This window comes from Nematostella vectensis, chromosome 5 (genome assembly GCF_932526225.1).
Source record: "Nematostella vectensis chromosome 5, jaNemVect1.1, whole genome shotgun sequence".
NCBI lineage: Eukaryota > Metazoa > Cnidaria > Anthozoa > Actiniaria > Edwardsiidae > Nematostella > Nematostella vectensis.
In genome coordinates, this window is record NC_064038.1 from 10,180,174 (window position 1) to 10,196,229 (window position 16,056).

Sequence of the window (16,056 nt, forward strand, 5' to 3'; positions counted from 1 at the left end):
TGTCATAAGGATAAATTGTTTCGTGAACAGTATCTTAGCACAGGTATCCCAACCGCCATTATATCACGTGCCCTAGTTGAAATACGATCTTTCCGAGAAGGTAGAATAAGGAAGTTTAGATCTGGCAAGCGCCAAATACCCGCGTGTTAATAACGAAGCTTCAACATCTCGCTACTCTGCTCTGAAATCACAGCAAACTTTGGCCACAATGAGCTGTGCGAAAGCATTCTTGTTCTTCTTTAATTTTATTTATCTGGTAAGTTTTAAGAAACACAATAGGATATCGTGTCGTCGCGTCAAATTTCTGGCTTGCTGTTTCGCGTTTGTCTCTGATGTGTTAGAAAATCGAAATGGACGTATTTTTTGATACTTTGAAGTGGTATTTGGAAATAGTGGTGTATCGAATAATACTTCCTGTATGAAATCACTCGACCGTGTTTATGAAATTGTCTCTAAGGTTCTTTTATGACGTTCATTATTAATGTTGAAACGGCGCATGAACAAAAATGCTGACGATTGCGAAGACATTGAAAATAAAACTAAAACAACATTCGTAAGGATTATTTTCCTTCGTGATTCGTGACCTGCTCTTCGTTAATTGTTAAACCATAAAAACATCAAGCCTTTGCCATTAGAGGACGTGGATCCTCAATTAAAACGTGAATCGTGATGTTTTTAGATTCTTGAGGTGTCTAGTAACCAATTGAGCAACCGTGCTTATACATGTCCCCTCCGACCCCTTATTTATATAAGATGGTATGGTTTCACATGTGTATCAAATGTGCACAATTTATCAATGACATCAGTTTTTAGATATCAGTCAATGGAAATAGTTGTTAAGTAATTGATCAGTATTAGCTAATGACTAGAGTACCCTGGGTACCAGAGCCTCCAGACTTCTCTCGTCCAGTGGCGCTCAGCCAAAATGCCGTGACTGGGTGGGTGAGTAGCTTTTTTCAGTTCCAGAAAAACAGATTTTGTATTCTGCAGCTGATTGGTCAACAAGATTTTCATAGTAACACAATACCATATTTGGTCAATATACCAATATTTGGGATTATCTTGAAAATAACAGTTGTCATTATTTCTCAAAAATGGAAGTTTAGCTGTTTGAATGCGTTTAGTTGGTTTGCTTGCTGCACATGTATTTCAGTGATAGTTTCGACAACAGTCCTTGATTCTCCTTATTGTTTTTGGGCTGGAGCTGCAGGGCTCTCGCAGTTTGTGGCAAAGTTGAAGATGGAGCTAAACCCGCCCGCATCAGGGCACGAACAGTGACAGTTTGCAGTTCTCTAATAATGATTCCTTTACATTCTCTAGCTTTCCAAGCTGCCTTACGCAGGTGGTTTCTTATTGTAAACGTTTGCTGGTAAAGAATAATAAACAGACGTTCTAGGAATCTCTCCTTCTTCGTCTTAGAGTCAGTAAACAAATTAAACTTGCCTAAAGAAGTGCTGCTGCATAAATGACAGAAATCAGTGCAGGAAAATTTATCCTAGGGCCATTAAATAGACAATACTTTTAATCACTCGAGTATGAAAATAACAAGAAAACTTTGATAGCTTACAACTCTCATGTAAAACTCGTTTATGCATGTAATTCGAGACTGGAACTTGAACTCGCCCACCCTGAGCCTCCTCGCTTCGATCGTCACAGCATTTTGGCTGAGCGACACTTGATGAGAGAAGTTTGGAGGCCCTGGTACCCAGGGTAATGACTAAGCAGACATCACAGAAATAAGATCAACTAATCAATTTGCATCCATGTTTGGCAGTTTATCACCAATCTGAGTCAGTTTTATTTGGTATTTGATTTTCAATACTGGTTAGTTGATTGTTATTTGACTCCTATTGTTCCAATTGATTAACAGCTTATTCCTTTAACTCCTGTTTATTCCTTTCAGGGGATTTCAGCAGCTCTGATTTATGTTGCTGTCTGGTTGATGCAATCTTATGGCAACTACTCAAAGATCACCTCAGACACCTACACCATTGTACCCGCAGGCATAATAGTTGGAGTTGGCTGTTTGGTGCTGGTCACTGCGTTGGTTGGCATTTGTGGGACTTGCAGAGAAAGCAAATGCTGTTTGTCAATTGTATGTGTTTTTGTATTGATTCAAACTGCACCTATTTTATCAGGCCTGTACCCAGGATTTTTATTGGGGGAGTGCTAAATCCGAAAAAAAGTGGACCTAATTTTTTCCAGGGGTGCAGGTGGGGGGGGGGGAGGGGGGGGGGGCAGAGTGACTTCTGGTAAAAATCTGACCACCCCCAAAAAAAGTATCTCCACAGGACGTTTCTTATCAGATTTGACTACATACCAGAGTGATTTAGCTTATGCTCTATATTTTCTATTGAGAACCGAAAGTGGACCTTGTGCCGTTGTGGGGGTGCGTTCGCCTCCTGGGTACGGGCCTGTTTATATTGTAGAATTTGCCTATGGGACCAGCTTAGCGCTTTACCTTGCCTCCTACTATTTCTGTGACTTCACAGGACTGTAGCAGTTGGTAGGGCACTGGGGGCATGTGCCCCCCCCCCCCCTAATATTAAAAAAACAATACGGGAATAAACAGTAGGGGCGTTGCTGTGCCCCCAATATTTTCATATTGTTCCAACCACCAATATTTAGAGGCCTGCTACACCACTGCTTTACCAACACAGTTGTATTCTGGGGACATTTTATCAAGATGTGTTTTCCTGAAAGGGTAAGGTAATATGTTTAGATATGAGCTTAGTATTTTGTACTCTATTTCTAGTTTTTTATCTTGCTTTTGGTTGTGTTCTCCCTGGAAATTACTGCAGGAGTATTGGGTGCTATCTACAAGAACCAGGTTAGTAGCCATATATCTATACCATACAGAGTAATAATATAAGAGAATGTAAAACGTTGCAGTGTTTGCAACAGTAAAGCTTGTTGCATTTTTTGAAAGTCATTTTTATATGGTAAAGATAATGCTGATGATAATTATGTATGCTTCTTTCATGGTTACCCAATAAAGATGCCTTTACCAGGACTGTAATATATGTGTGTCTCTAGGCAAAGGACGAGGTCAAGAATGGATTGACAGATGCCATTGATCACTACTCAAAAGAGGAGCAAGGTTTTCAGAAAGCTGTTGATAAATTACAGGAAAATGTGAGTGTTAGCCATTATGTTAAAAACCTAGATAAAGAGTGATAAATAAATGTAACTACTCTTTACGTTTAGTAAACTGGAACTCTCACAATAAAGCTTCAAGTACTCTTCCGTCAATCAAAAGTTTATGGACATTCTTGCATCTGTGTCACCAAAACTAAGCAATTGTTTACTTAGCATTACTAATCCTGTTTGTAATGGTAAATAGTCAAATTTGAATAACAAAATCGTAAGCACTTGTAAAAATCTTTGGGTTGAACCTCAATAAGTGATCACACTGTGCATGCTCAACAAAAGCTCCTATTGTTAATACATGTTATGTTTTTTTAAGGCATCACATGACTGACTCACAACTGATTGATTATTTTTAATTCGCCAAAGCTTGACTGCTGTGGCTCAACTGGCCCCAATGATTGGGTGAACTCAACATTTTGGAAGGAAAAGCATCATCTTCCCAAGTCCTGTTGCACCCATGACTCTGATGTTTGCTTCCCCTACGATAAGTTTCATAACACCAAGGTGACTTGCTCTCTCTAATCATTTTTATCATCAAATTCAATTAATAAATTTTGTCTCTGAAAGTCCCTATAAATAATACACCTATTTTACATAAGGTTGCACTGAAATCTATAATCAGGGAATCTATGTGCTTCATGGCTATCAAATAAATAACAAAAATTAGTATTAATAAAACTCAAACACAAGTTTAGAAAGCTTTAGCTTCTTGTTTATGTACCTCTAAACGTTCAGGATTCAGCAATTTATACATCATCAAACACTGCACAGGAGCGGATCTTGGGGGGAGGGCGTTCGGCCCCCCCTTTTTTTAGACATTTGGCTTAAAAATAACAAAAAATATACAGCAGAACAATAAGTCCGGCCCTCCCTTTCTTGAAACTCTTTCTTCACCCCCCCCCCCCCCCTTCCTTTTTTAAAATTCTGGATCTGCCCCTGACTGGGTTGCGATAAATTAATTCGCTTGTGCAGACCCAGAGAATTGTGGAGAACATTACTCTTGATGTTCCTTGTTTTGAAACTGTTTACCACTGTTTACTCTGCCCTTGGTAGGTAATTGTTAAAGATTAAGGAAATTTCTAAGTACTAGAAGGAAATTAGAAATAATTCTTAGTTATTCAAGAATCTGAGTCGATGAATCTGGACTTTGTAGTTATCAGGATCCCTCCCCATCTGACTAAAATGTTAGAAAAATCATATTGAAGCTCACTTCCTCAAGTTACATAGCCCCATGTTTTATATATTCATCCTGGCTCCATCCATATAATGTAACTGAGTCAGGTGGAATGTTGTGCAAGCATAAACATTATCTTAGGGGCATGTTTTTTCTTTTAGGGTTGTTATACAACTCTCCTGGACAAATTTAACAAGAACTTGAGCTACATCATCGGGATTGGCATTGGATTTGCTGTATTGCAGGTTAGACCTAACTAGTAAGCTTTTATTCGAGCCAGCTCTGTGAGCCCATTCACTATTTTAGTTCCATATCATACAGCCTTTTTTTGCTGTGAGAAGGACTTTTCCTTTGTTCCCATACCATGTTATTGATGGCAAGCCCAGTGCCTTCAACCATGTTTGAGGCTCTGAAATCAGAGAAGGTAGCGTAGACAAAAAAAAAATGAAACACCATTTCTTAAGCTTTTTGTAGAGGGGGGAGGTATGAAATGCCTGTTATCAGATGCTTCCCATAAGTCTTTGAGGTGTGTGTCTGGAACAACTAGCATTGAAAAAGAGCTTACAATTTTGTTAGCCTCCATCAGCAAAGAGAAGACTTTATTTATCTGTCTTTCATGGACGCAGAGAAGCAAACAAAGTGACGAGATGTTTTTTCCTTGTTCTTCCCATATTAGGGCTGTAGCAGAGGGTGGGGCACTAGGGCTGTAGCAGAGGGTGGGGCACTGGCGGCACCTGACCCTCAATATTTTAAAACAGAATAAGTAAATGAGCAGTAGGGGCGTGGCTGTGGCCCCAATATTTTATTAATGTATCTATATTGTGCCCCTCCAATATTTCAAAGCTTGCTACGGCACAGCATATTTTGTCAGGTTTGCATCTTACAGTGAAGTTATTGAGCCATTTTGTTTTTGTAGTTAATCGGGATGCTGTCTGCCTGCTGCGTCATGTGCAGCACGGGGGAGGTCGCCTACCTTCGACTGGATGGGGGAACAAGGGTCTAAGTCCCCTGATAATACACAGAAATATTTTCTATAGTTATTCTTGAGAAAAGTATAATCAATATTGTAGTTTTGGGATAGGGATAAAAAGAAACATGCTATTGCAGAAAAAAAGGAGATTGTAGAGAAAGGCATTTGGCTAAATTACTATGAACCAATTTTGTTTTTTGCTAAGAATGGGGTTACACCCAATCACCTTGTAAACAGTGGTGGATAGCGCAGGAGTGCACATGTCTACTGCTCCTTCCCCCTACAGGGGCGGATCTAGCTTTTCGCTAAAGGGGGGGTTTGGCTAAGTGACATAGGGGGGAGGGGGTAATTTTTATTTGTTACATATGGCTTTCTGGCAGCCCAAGGGAGGGGGGGTTAACCCCCTAAACCCTCCCCCTAGATCCGCTACTGCTCTAGCTACCTACTTAAAAGGGTATTTTTGTACAACTGTGATGCTACCCAGTAGTATTTCCTAGACCTTTGTCTTGGAAATGATTGAATCATCTAGTTTTGTATTTCTTTTTATTTCGCATTTAGCTGTGTTAATTAATAGAGATGACAATAAGACAGGAACTTGACAAGTTGTTTAAGTAATTAATTCAAATATTTTCTGGTTATATCAACTTGATTTGCAAAAGTAAAAATGCTAATAATAATGATGATGTAATATTTAGTAATGGTAATTTTCATGAGAGACCTATTAAAAGTGTGCTTTTTTTGGTAAAACTCATAACGTGAAGTTTTAAAGTTAACATTGTATTGCATGAAAGAAACGTTATCTTTTCATTTGTTTGAGTTTATCTGTTGAATATCTCTTGAAAGTAGTATAGTATATTGCTACACATGAAATGTAACCAAGTTTACATCCGACACAAACGGCGAAACAGGGCTCTCGACTTTTGGGATTTCCCCAATTTCGGCTTTTGTTTCATTGACGATCGTGAGAAGTTTTTCTTCTGGGTTCAGGAACAGTAGAAAGACGTCGCCAGGCTCGCACGAGTGCACGTGACTTTGCTGCCCTGATTGGACATCTGGCGTGAAAATTTGTCCACGTGACCAATACCACGTGGATTTTCCAACCTCCCGGAGGTTATTTCGAGCGGTTTCATCACCCGCGCTTTCTTCTGCAAGATTATCCGCTTCTTCCTTTTGCTCAGTTTTCTTGAAAACTCCGATTTTGAGATCCAGAAGGGAATCTTTATCTAAGGTTTCCCTGATTTTCACCTTCCAGGCGAAGCTACAGCTACCCTCCATCACAATATTTTCAATGTCGGAAACTTTTGAAAGCTCTTCTGGTTTCTCAGGGCTCTCAGTGAGCGGCTGTGAAACAATCCACTGGAAAGGACTTCCTTTGATACGGTACCCATCTGCCTTCACGTCCAGTGTATACTGCCCCGGTATCGGCGGCTTGTAGGAAAAACTGTAAGATCCGTCGTGGTTATCGGTTACACCAAGAGAGATACGGACAGAATGTTTCTCTTTGAGGTCAGACGGAAAGTCGGCAATAACAGCCCCGACATCGTTCCCACCTCTGACAAGCTGTTTGTTAAAGTGATCTCTAAGAGTAAGGGTAAACTCCCAGGTCTGCGCGCAGAAAGTCGTGTACACCAGCGAATCCACACTTCCGGTTAATTGCAGATCAGAGAAGCGTGGAACCGCCGTAGAGCTATCAATCGCAGCGATTTGAGGGATAAACTGTACAATAGATGCACCGGGAGTGATCCTTAGCCCAAGACCATCATTTTGGCACGGTCGTCTATCCACAGGTTGCTCAGATAGATACTTCAGCCTGGTTAGAATATGCTTTTTCAAGAGCAGGACTTGTGCGCTACTGCTATGAGTAAGCGCTTGTTTGGCGAACTCCACGGCGTTATTAGTACTTCTCAACTGTAGATCAATTCTCCTGAGCTGAGATTCGAGTAGCGATTGTTTGGTTCTTCCGACGGCGTTCACACCTTCTTTAAGTTGATCTCTGGCTATTTCCAGCATCGTGATCTGCTGCTCGATGAAGCTATCCACTTGCCCATTTGTCACTTCGATTCTCTCTGCCACACGATCTGCCATTTCTTTTGTGTCCCTCAGAACGAGGTTTAGAGTCGGTATAAGCTGGCTTGTTGATTGGATCGCCTCTTGTAGCACTTTGCGCTCCCTCGCCATGATTTTCGACACTCGCACGTACTCGTGTCCACGGTGGTCCAGAACTGTACAATCTCTACACAACATCACACAACAGTCTTCGCAGTAAAACGACATTTCCTCGTCTTTGTGTTGCTTGCAGTACATTTTCTTCGCCATTTCTCTCGGTTCAGCTCTTTGCACCGCGTCAAATGCAAGGATCTCGTGATCTTTTAGGATGTTCATCCTACGGTGCGCCTTGACACAGAACGAGCACAGAAACACGGAGCAGTGTGCGCAGCGAGCGATGGCTTGTTTCTTGTTATTGCAGTTCTCACACTTGAGGTCCTTGCGCGAGGCGTTTGAGTGAATTGCTAATATAGGCATCAGGTTGTTGATGGAAAAGTTTTGAGAAAGATTCTCGACATCCTTCACACTCATCTGAAATAAAAGACGCTAGTCAAATCACTACCACCACAGGCGGACCAAGATTAGAATCAGTCCCTCGTGATCCTTCGGGGAAATAACATATAATTTGAAGTTGTGTCTTGACTGTTTCCTCAATAAAACTAGTTACATTATTATATTAGCCTCGTGTGTCCTCTCGAGGGACTAACCCCCTTTCTGCGCCACAATTCCCCTTAAGAACTCTATCATGAACGTTGCATTTTAATAGTTTCTCCTGCTAGTATAGCCCATCAGTAGTGAAAAGTACTGCATTAGAAAGCCAGGAAATGGCCAGACCAGTCAACGTTGTTGGTTATAAAAAATTGACCTATTGACTGAAAGTCCATTCCAGCTAGAAGAAGAATTATTAAATGGCTGAACGAAGACCAATACAAGAAGAAGAAGCCTCCATTGCAGTCCCAAGACAGAAATTCTGCGTAAGTTAGTTTTTTTTTTTCTTTGGGGGTAGGGGTGCCGGGGAAGTTTACTCGTTCGGTCTTGACCTAATAGATTAAACCTGTACTGTTGCACTGAACTGCATAGACAAGTTTAATATAATTTTGCGATTCAGCTGTGTTTATTAACGAAACTTGACAGTACCTGCCACAATATTTCCATTGAAAGCTTGTTTTATTATAAATCTGGGAATAATTCTGCTCCTTACACCGTTGTAAAAAATACTTATCTAGAAGTAAAACGCATTTTGGATTAAGCGCCTTCTTTTTATAAGTATTCTCCATCGCAACCGACCGTACCTTATGGACTCGTTACGCTAGGCGAGTGAGACTACTATATAAACGCCCCTCCACGGACATGCTCCCTGGCGCTTATTTGATCAAGTAACGTACACTGCCGCATGTTACGCTTCTATTCTTCACTTAGCGAAATAAATGTCACTTTTCAGTTTGTTATAAATTACCTGAAAGTCTGCTTGGCAATCTGGACAAACGAACTTCCCCTGGCGTTCCGTGACCAACTTAGTAACGCATTCCTTACAAAACGAATGAAGACAAGGTGCCACGCGAGGGTCCGTGTAGGTTTCCCTGCAAACTCCACAAATGGTAGACATTTTTATACACTGTGATAAAAACCAACAGTCGTGAATTTTTGTACTGTTATTGTGTTTGTGACGTCATTATTGACGCTAGACGCATAGACGCGCGCGCGCTATACCACAGGCATCGTTTTCAGGTCAGCCATGCGCCAACAGCATCCGAGATCGCGCGCAAGGTCCCCGTTTAATATTTGGTATGGGATGGTCTACCCTGGGTATTAGAGCCTCCAGACTTCTCTCGTCTAGTGACGCTCACCCAAAATGTCGTGCCGTGTCGCTCGTCGCGACATTTTGGCTGAGCGTCAATGGGCGAGAGAAGTTTTGAGGCTCTGGTACCCAGGGTAGGGATGGTCTCGAATGCCGTAATATAATCCTGGGGAACATTCGGGAAAAAAATTCGTGCGTCGGTTGGATGTCACATAGATCCAGGTTCCGATTAATGAAGAGTGCTAACTCGAATTCGGATAACTCGAATTCTTCGTTAACTCGATTTACTAGGATTTTGAGTATATAAGGCACTCTAGAGGAAACTCCCCTGTAAAAAAAGGTCTGATACTCAAATTAACTCGAACAGAAAACCCAGATAACCTAAACCCATTCTCCTTTCATTTGGTCACGATATACAGTTATACATATCTGTTTATTTTAGAAAATACTTCAAACCAAGATCACATTAGACTGCTTAGCAGCCGCTCTTAGTGTCATGCATGCCTTCCCACCCCAGAAGGAAAGGTGGGTATGACACTATAAGGGTGGAATTCTGGAATTGGGAATGGTTGGTAGAGAATGTTCAGAATGGCATTCGAGTCATTCTGCTACAGGTAGCAGAATGGGTGGAATGGCCTTCATTCCATTCCAGAATGGGAACGCGGGATAAACAAACGTGCGCTTTTTTTCTATTCTTATCATTCTCATTCTGGAATCACGAGTTAAAAACACCCTAATAGTGTGAGAGCAGCTAGTGGGGAAGGCATGCTGACACATAAAGGCTAGTGGGGAGACACTTGTGACACTAAGATGGCACCTGCGCAGACTAAGATTTAGTTACTAAGATCATATCCATGCAAGCTAAAAATGTTATTTAGACTGACACTGAGACAGTTGTTGTTCTCACACCTAAACTATTTTTGCGATAATTAACAATGTGTATATTTCTAATACTTTATATATATTTTATCTATTGCTCTGTTGCCTTCAAAATCTCTTTGCTAGCAAACACTTCATCAAGATTACAACTTTGGATTTCAATAACAGGTACTTCCTTCTCTGGCACAGAAATATCTGTTGGTCCATATCCCAGTTTATCATACTGTGTGAAGTTTATAAGCTTGAGCTCCATAAGAACTGGTCCAACTGTACTGGGTTGGACAGTTCTAGAATTTGATCTACTGCCTTTTATTAAGTCTCTAAGCTCAACTCTTTCTTCTAATCTTTCCAAAGTACTAGCAATGCTAGCATCAAAAGTGTTCAGTTTTTCAGTGAAGACCTTAGAAGGTTGTCTTTTTTCAGAAAATCTAAGTCTGTGCTCCTTAAGCTTGGCTTCAATCCTCTCCTCGCGCTGAGGGGGTATAAATGGTACAAAGGCAAGACTTCTAAACTGAGTGCAAGATTGGGCGCGACTCAACCCTCTAATAAAGCTCACCCGGCTAGAATACCCACTGTCCCCTGGGGATGGGGGCGGGGTATACTTAGTAACTGTAGCAGCTGATTTTACCCTTGGGGTACCCCCTTCGTCTGACCATTGCTCTTCATCAGAATCGATTTCGTTGACTAAAACTTCCTCGTCAGAGTCCTCCTCAAAATACCTCCCATATTTACTATAGTGAGTGCTCACAAATGCAGTGAACGGGTCCTTTTCGAGGTATTGTTTATCAGGAATTTCTTCATATTTTTTAACCTCTAATCTTTCTCTCCTTTCTGTGCAGTCGCAACATAAGTTCGGGCCAAGCAGTTCGCAAAAGTGCCGGCAAAGTCGCGAATCATGTAGCATTTCACGATCACACTTCGTCTCTGGTTTTACAATCATACCGGTTGCGCTTTGAATACGGTTCGTAACAGCTCTGAAGCGGTAGTTTTTAGTTTTACTGGCAGGAGCATTTGATATCGGCGGAATCCAGCCTAATATAGGCCATGTGTTGTGCTTATGATAACAGCGCCCGAGCTCTCTCTTTGGTGGGAAATGCCTTTGTCGATAACAGCTCGCAGCATTGTCTAACGGGAATTTGGCAAAAGCCTGAAGTATTTCCTTTGATTGTGTACCCTTTCTCTGTTGTGGCGGCGGGCGCTTTCTGTGTAGAATTTGCAGATCTCTTGGCGAAGCGAGCACAGCCATTTTAGCTACAACAAAACATCTTGACCCCAAGTCCTTGGCAACGTCTCAAAACTGTCGAATGGTTAGAAAAGTCTTCTTCAGTTCTACCACTTAAGCAATCCTTGAAAGCACTGAAAAAAATTGTGTCTTTTGTGGTCCGATAAAGGTAGGATAAAGACGATAATCTTGAGAAAAAAGCTCTTGTGAGTCGTAATGGCCAAGTTTAGGAATGTGCTTCTTTAAACGAAGTATCTAATTACTGTGAATTGCAATCAGTCAAGCGTTTACAGTCACGCAACGAATCATTTGTATGCGACGTCTGAATTGCAAATAATGCTCCTAGAAAATATATGCGCATAATGCACTAGTCAACAACAAGTCAACTGAAATAAGCTTTTTTATCTTTCAAAGCCAGTACACTCCAGCGAGTACATTTGTACCAATTACTATGAAGATAACAGTTACAAAAAAAGATGGAAAAATAAATCATCTTCATCTGGCATTTTTTTTTTTAATATTCGTTTTTGCACATGTCGCCGTGCAGTATGCCACACGCTGATACATGGAATTGCTTGCTACAGAAGAAAGAGTCTCAAGCCAGAAACTAACATGATATTTGTGTCATTATTCACTTGTCAAAAACTGTCAATCCCTCCACCCCCTAGGGACAGATTCTCGTTCAAAAGTGCTCTAAACCCCCACCTTAACCTCACACTTCCCCGGGACCATGGGGGTGGGGGTTTCAAATGACTAGTGCATAATAGAGTGGTTTTCAAAATCCAGTGCAACAAAATGTAATTACTAAAGTGTAATAGTCAAGCCAGAACAAAGGAGAACAAAGACATTACAGTGTATTTGTACTAAATAAACTTAAAGTATTTCACTGGTTTTTGAAAACCACTCTAATAATAATAACAAAGCTTTATTCTATTGATTGGTACTTATAACATGTGTGGAGGCATAGTCCATCAATCGCAACTGGGTTTATATTCGCAAAAATTAAGTGAGTATGCAACCAAGTCCTTGGGTGGGAACTAATAACATGTTCACTGCAGCTGCATGGCCAGGTATCCCCCAATACTTCAACAATTGGGAGGTAATACCCCATTATCATCACATTTGCTATTTATTGATGGGTGAAGGGAACAGAGGGCAACCAGACCCACCCCACCCCAAAGCCCCGGCTCAAAATCCTGGCTTGAAGGTACCAGAAGTTCCTTTATTAGTGCACAACAATGGCAAAATTCAGCATTCTTCTCTGTCACAGTCTACCATCAATGCCAAATAAAACCTCTGGCACCAAGAGCAGGTTTAAACAAGACACAACAAAACAAGTGGAGCAAAGGGTTGTTTATTATGCAGTTGAATATGGAACACCCTACTGTCGAGGGCGGAAATTCTGTGTTGCCGTGATTGGCTGCGTCACCTGAAGGTTGGGGATGCCGCCAAAGTCCTAAGTATTAGAAAGAAATGCATGGTTAGATTAATTACATGAAAAGGTTTAAATTGTCTTAGTTGGCTTCCATTACCAAGTGTGAAAAAGGTATACATTTCCATCAACTGATTTAGGTAAGCTAGTGTTTTAGATTAAATTTGAAGCATAAAACCTTGTTTCGTGTTTTCCAATATAACTGAGAACAATGACCAAGTGTATGGCTGACAATCATGTCTATACTCACCAGGACCTTCAACATTTCCTTTGTCTCAGGGTCAACTTCAATGAGTTCTTGCTCCAGGGCAGACACCTACGGTTACAATAACACATTTCAGTTTTCAACATAATTGAGAACACACTTGTTTTCATAGTACCGTTTTTATGTGACTTTGAATGGCACACATTTTATCAAGTTTTTTTTTTTTTTTTTTTTTTTTTTGCTGATGGGCTGATATTTTGCATGTTGGTACTATTGTTACATGTGACTGTGAATAGCACACATTTTATTAAGAATTTGTAATATTTCTTGCTTGATGATGGGCTGCTGTTTTGCATGTTTGTATCATTATTCAGGGAATTAGAAACAAAGCAGATTCTAGTAAAACTATCAAATTTTCAAATCTGAGCAAACTTGGTCACTTGAAAACTGTTAATACATTTAGCAAAACTATACAATAAAATAAATAAATAAAATAAATTGGAGTAGCTAATCACTTTCATTGCAGCTGGGAAGCTGAATTACGAGAGCGCAGATTCAGACGTGGTCGAGTTGAAGGCATATAGGAAGGCGCCTCAGGCAGCCGCCATACAACTCATGTCTGACCACGGATCACAGCTAAGATCGAAATTGTTGATTTTGTGGAGGGATGAAAACCGGAGAACCCGGAGAAAAACCCTCGGAGCAAAGGCAAGACCAACTAACTCGACTCACGTCGGAACCGGGAATCTAACCCAGAACCCAGCAGTGAGAGGCACAGGCACTACAGAGCGACCGGGAAACCTGTGGTGAGAGGCACAGGCACTACAGAGCGACCGGGAAACCTGTGGTGAGAGGCACAGGCACTACAGAGCGACGCTCTGCCAACTGCGCCACCTAGGCTCCCAGAAATAGGCTATCAGCGGGAATCGAACCCGGGTCGCTGCGTTAGTAGTCAAGTGCCCGCAACGAAAGACTAACGTGACATTGCTCTGATACATGTTATTCAGCACTATAAACGAGTTTCTAGTGATTAGGAGGCAATGTGGTAAACAATTTCAGGAAGAAATTTTATTGCTATCTTCACAGAGTATAGAAAACAACACACTAGTGAGGTACAGACAGGGTCATCTATCATAGTTCATAGCTTATATAATCAATAAGAGACAACTGAAGTATATCATAGACAATAACTCTAATCTATTTGCTAGAAAAAAGATGGCTTAACTGTATGTAAAAAAAAAATAGCAATCAGAAAAAAAATTAACAGCAATCAGATAACATTGGCATTTAGAATATGCTGCTCAGGTTAGGAGAAAAATACAATATACAAGTAATGTGTACAGCTACCAGTTGGACCAAAAGCAAAAGCTATGCTCACCTCCGGGACGTAGTTGTCCCTGCGCTCGCGCTCCTCCTCCTGCAGCTTGATGGAGATGCCACGTACAGCACCCTTCTGGATACGCTTCATCAGATGGGTAACAAACCTGTAGCAGCAATAAAATCCATACGAGTAATCAGCTAATAGTGGCTAAGACTGTAATGCACCATGCTTATTTTAACCTTATACGTGGGTTTCATTAGGCCCCGGTGGCCGGCGGAACCGCCAGCTATTTTACACCAAGCGCTGGCTACTTTTTAAAAAAAGTTTTGTTTGAACTTATAAAATAAATAAAAAAACTTTCCTACCCTATTTGTCAATCTCCACCGCTTACTCTGAAACCTAATCAACCCCCAGCTTATATATAATCAATGAGTAATTTTTTGCCTGTCCCAGAACCTTTACTGTAATTTAAACCAATACCAAAACAAAAATAATAAATTTTCTGTCTGGATGGAGATGGTCAAATCTCCAGAGAAGGCGGCTCTTTTAGCTGGAAGCCGAAGGCTGCAGACTCAACAGTATTTCCACAGCTTGATTGTAGTTTTTCAAGTCATACATACCCAGCAATTTTATTCCTCAGCTTTTTGCTGGGAATGATGGCGATTTCCTCGCATACCCTCTTGTTGGTATGGAAATCTAGTGTTAGTCGGGTGTAGTACTTCTCGATAATGACCCGAGCAGCCTTCTTAACGGTCTTGGTTCTGACGCGACCCTAAAATTGATAATGTCAATTTTATCAGTTAAAAATTTAACTATCAAATAACAAACCTCAGCAATGAAACATTAAAATGATATAAGTACATAGACCAATGCTGAACAATTTCACATACAGTATTAGCAAATGTTTGTATACATAACCATCAAACCTAGATAAATTGCTGGTAATGAGGAGGCATTCGGTGCATCTGGCTGAGCGGAAGACGCATAAACTAACACTTTAATATCAGAATCTGATGGTGCTTTCGTGCTTAATTGAATCGAAGGTTTTACTTTCGTTTTGTTCACGATTTCTACCAATAAAAAGTTGGAAACAAATATAGTATTGCATGTATTTAACGGAATTATTGGCCAAGATATGGGTTAATATATCTGTGATAAGCACAAAAGTAAAGCTAACATGCAGTGTTAGCTTCCAACTTACGAAAAACACCAAACATTCGACACTACAATACCCTGTCATATTTTGCCAAAAATAAAAACTTCATAGAAGGAATGAAGAAATTACCCGGTGATTTTAATCAATAGATAGTTTGTTTACATAGTTCTGGATTAAAATGTAGCTAATATCCAAAGATTGTACGGATGGAAGCAGATTGAACTAGCATATCGAACGATAAACCCACCATTTTGATCCCGACGAGTTTAGAGAGGACGATCCCAGCGCCCTTTGCGGGCTTTGAAGAAGGGAACCGCTGGACGGTTAATTAGTGAACTGCAGTCGCAAAAGCAACAGAGATTACACAGTAACATAGCCTACGAGTCAGCGGCTACACGTAGGCTAACAGTAACACCGATAACTCGAACACAGACAACTCGAACTCCCCACTAAACACGAACAATTTTCCTCTCCCATTGAGACCATTGACCCGTTATGATTATTTGGGTACATATATTTTGGGTTTTACAAACTGTACAAAGAGAGCAAAGTGCTTTTATCAGTATGCATTTTCTCCCGATAACTTTCAAGTTATCGGAAGTCGTATGCTGTTGACGTTACGATAAATCGAAATACGAGCGCAATAAACTTTTTAACTCTAGCCTTTTTTATTTTATTTTTTTATTTTCGCAGAGGGCAAATT

The 16,056-nt window shown here is 40.7% G+C and overlaps 3 protein-coding genes across 3 annotated transcripts; 1 reads left to right on the forward strand and 2 right to left on the reverse strand.

The window, feature by feature from the left end:
- Positions 1-74: 74 nt before the first annotated feature.
- Positions 75-6,101, forward strand: LOC5505630 (tetraspanin-3). Its single transcript, XM_001626359.3, has 7 exons — positions 75-256; positions 1,904-2,095; positions 2,756-2,830; positions 3,037-3,135; positions 3,517-3,654; positions 4,486-4,569; positions 5,241-6,101. Exons 1-7 carry the CDS (start codon positions 209-211, stop codon positions 5,325-5,327), a joined length of 723 nt encoding a protein of 240 aa, XP_001626409.1. The 5' UTR covers positions 75-208; the 3' UTR covers positions 5,328-6,101.
- On the reverse strand, positions 5,824-9,006 carry LOC5505632 (tripartite motif-containing protein 45). The gene is made up of 2 exons (XM_001626347.3): positions 8,797-9,006; positions 5,824-7,871 (listed from the first exon to the last, which is right to left on the reverse strand). Exons 1-2 carry the CDS (start codon positions 8,944-8,946, stop codon positions 6,153-6,155), a joined length of 1,869 nt encoding a protein of 622 aa, XP_001626397.2. The 5' UTR covers positions 8,947-9,006; the 3' UTR covers positions 5,824-6,152.
- Positions 9,007-12,577: 3,571 nt separating this feature from the next.
- On the reverse strand, positions 12,578-15,718 carry LOC5505642 (40S ribosomal protein S17). The gene is made up of 5 exons (XM_001626345.3): positions 15,601-15,718; positions 14,818-14,969; positions 14,255-14,360; positions 12,922-12,987; positions 12,578-12,695 (listed from the first exon to the last, which is right to left on the reverse strand). The coding sequence occupies exons 1-5, from the start codon at positions 15,601-15,603 to the stop codon at positions 12,621-12,623; spliced, it is 402 nt and encodes a 133-aa protein (XP_001626395.1). The 5' UTR covers positions 15,604-15,718; the 3' UTR covers positions 12,578-12,620.
- Positions 15,719-16,056: the final 338 nt, after the last annotated feature.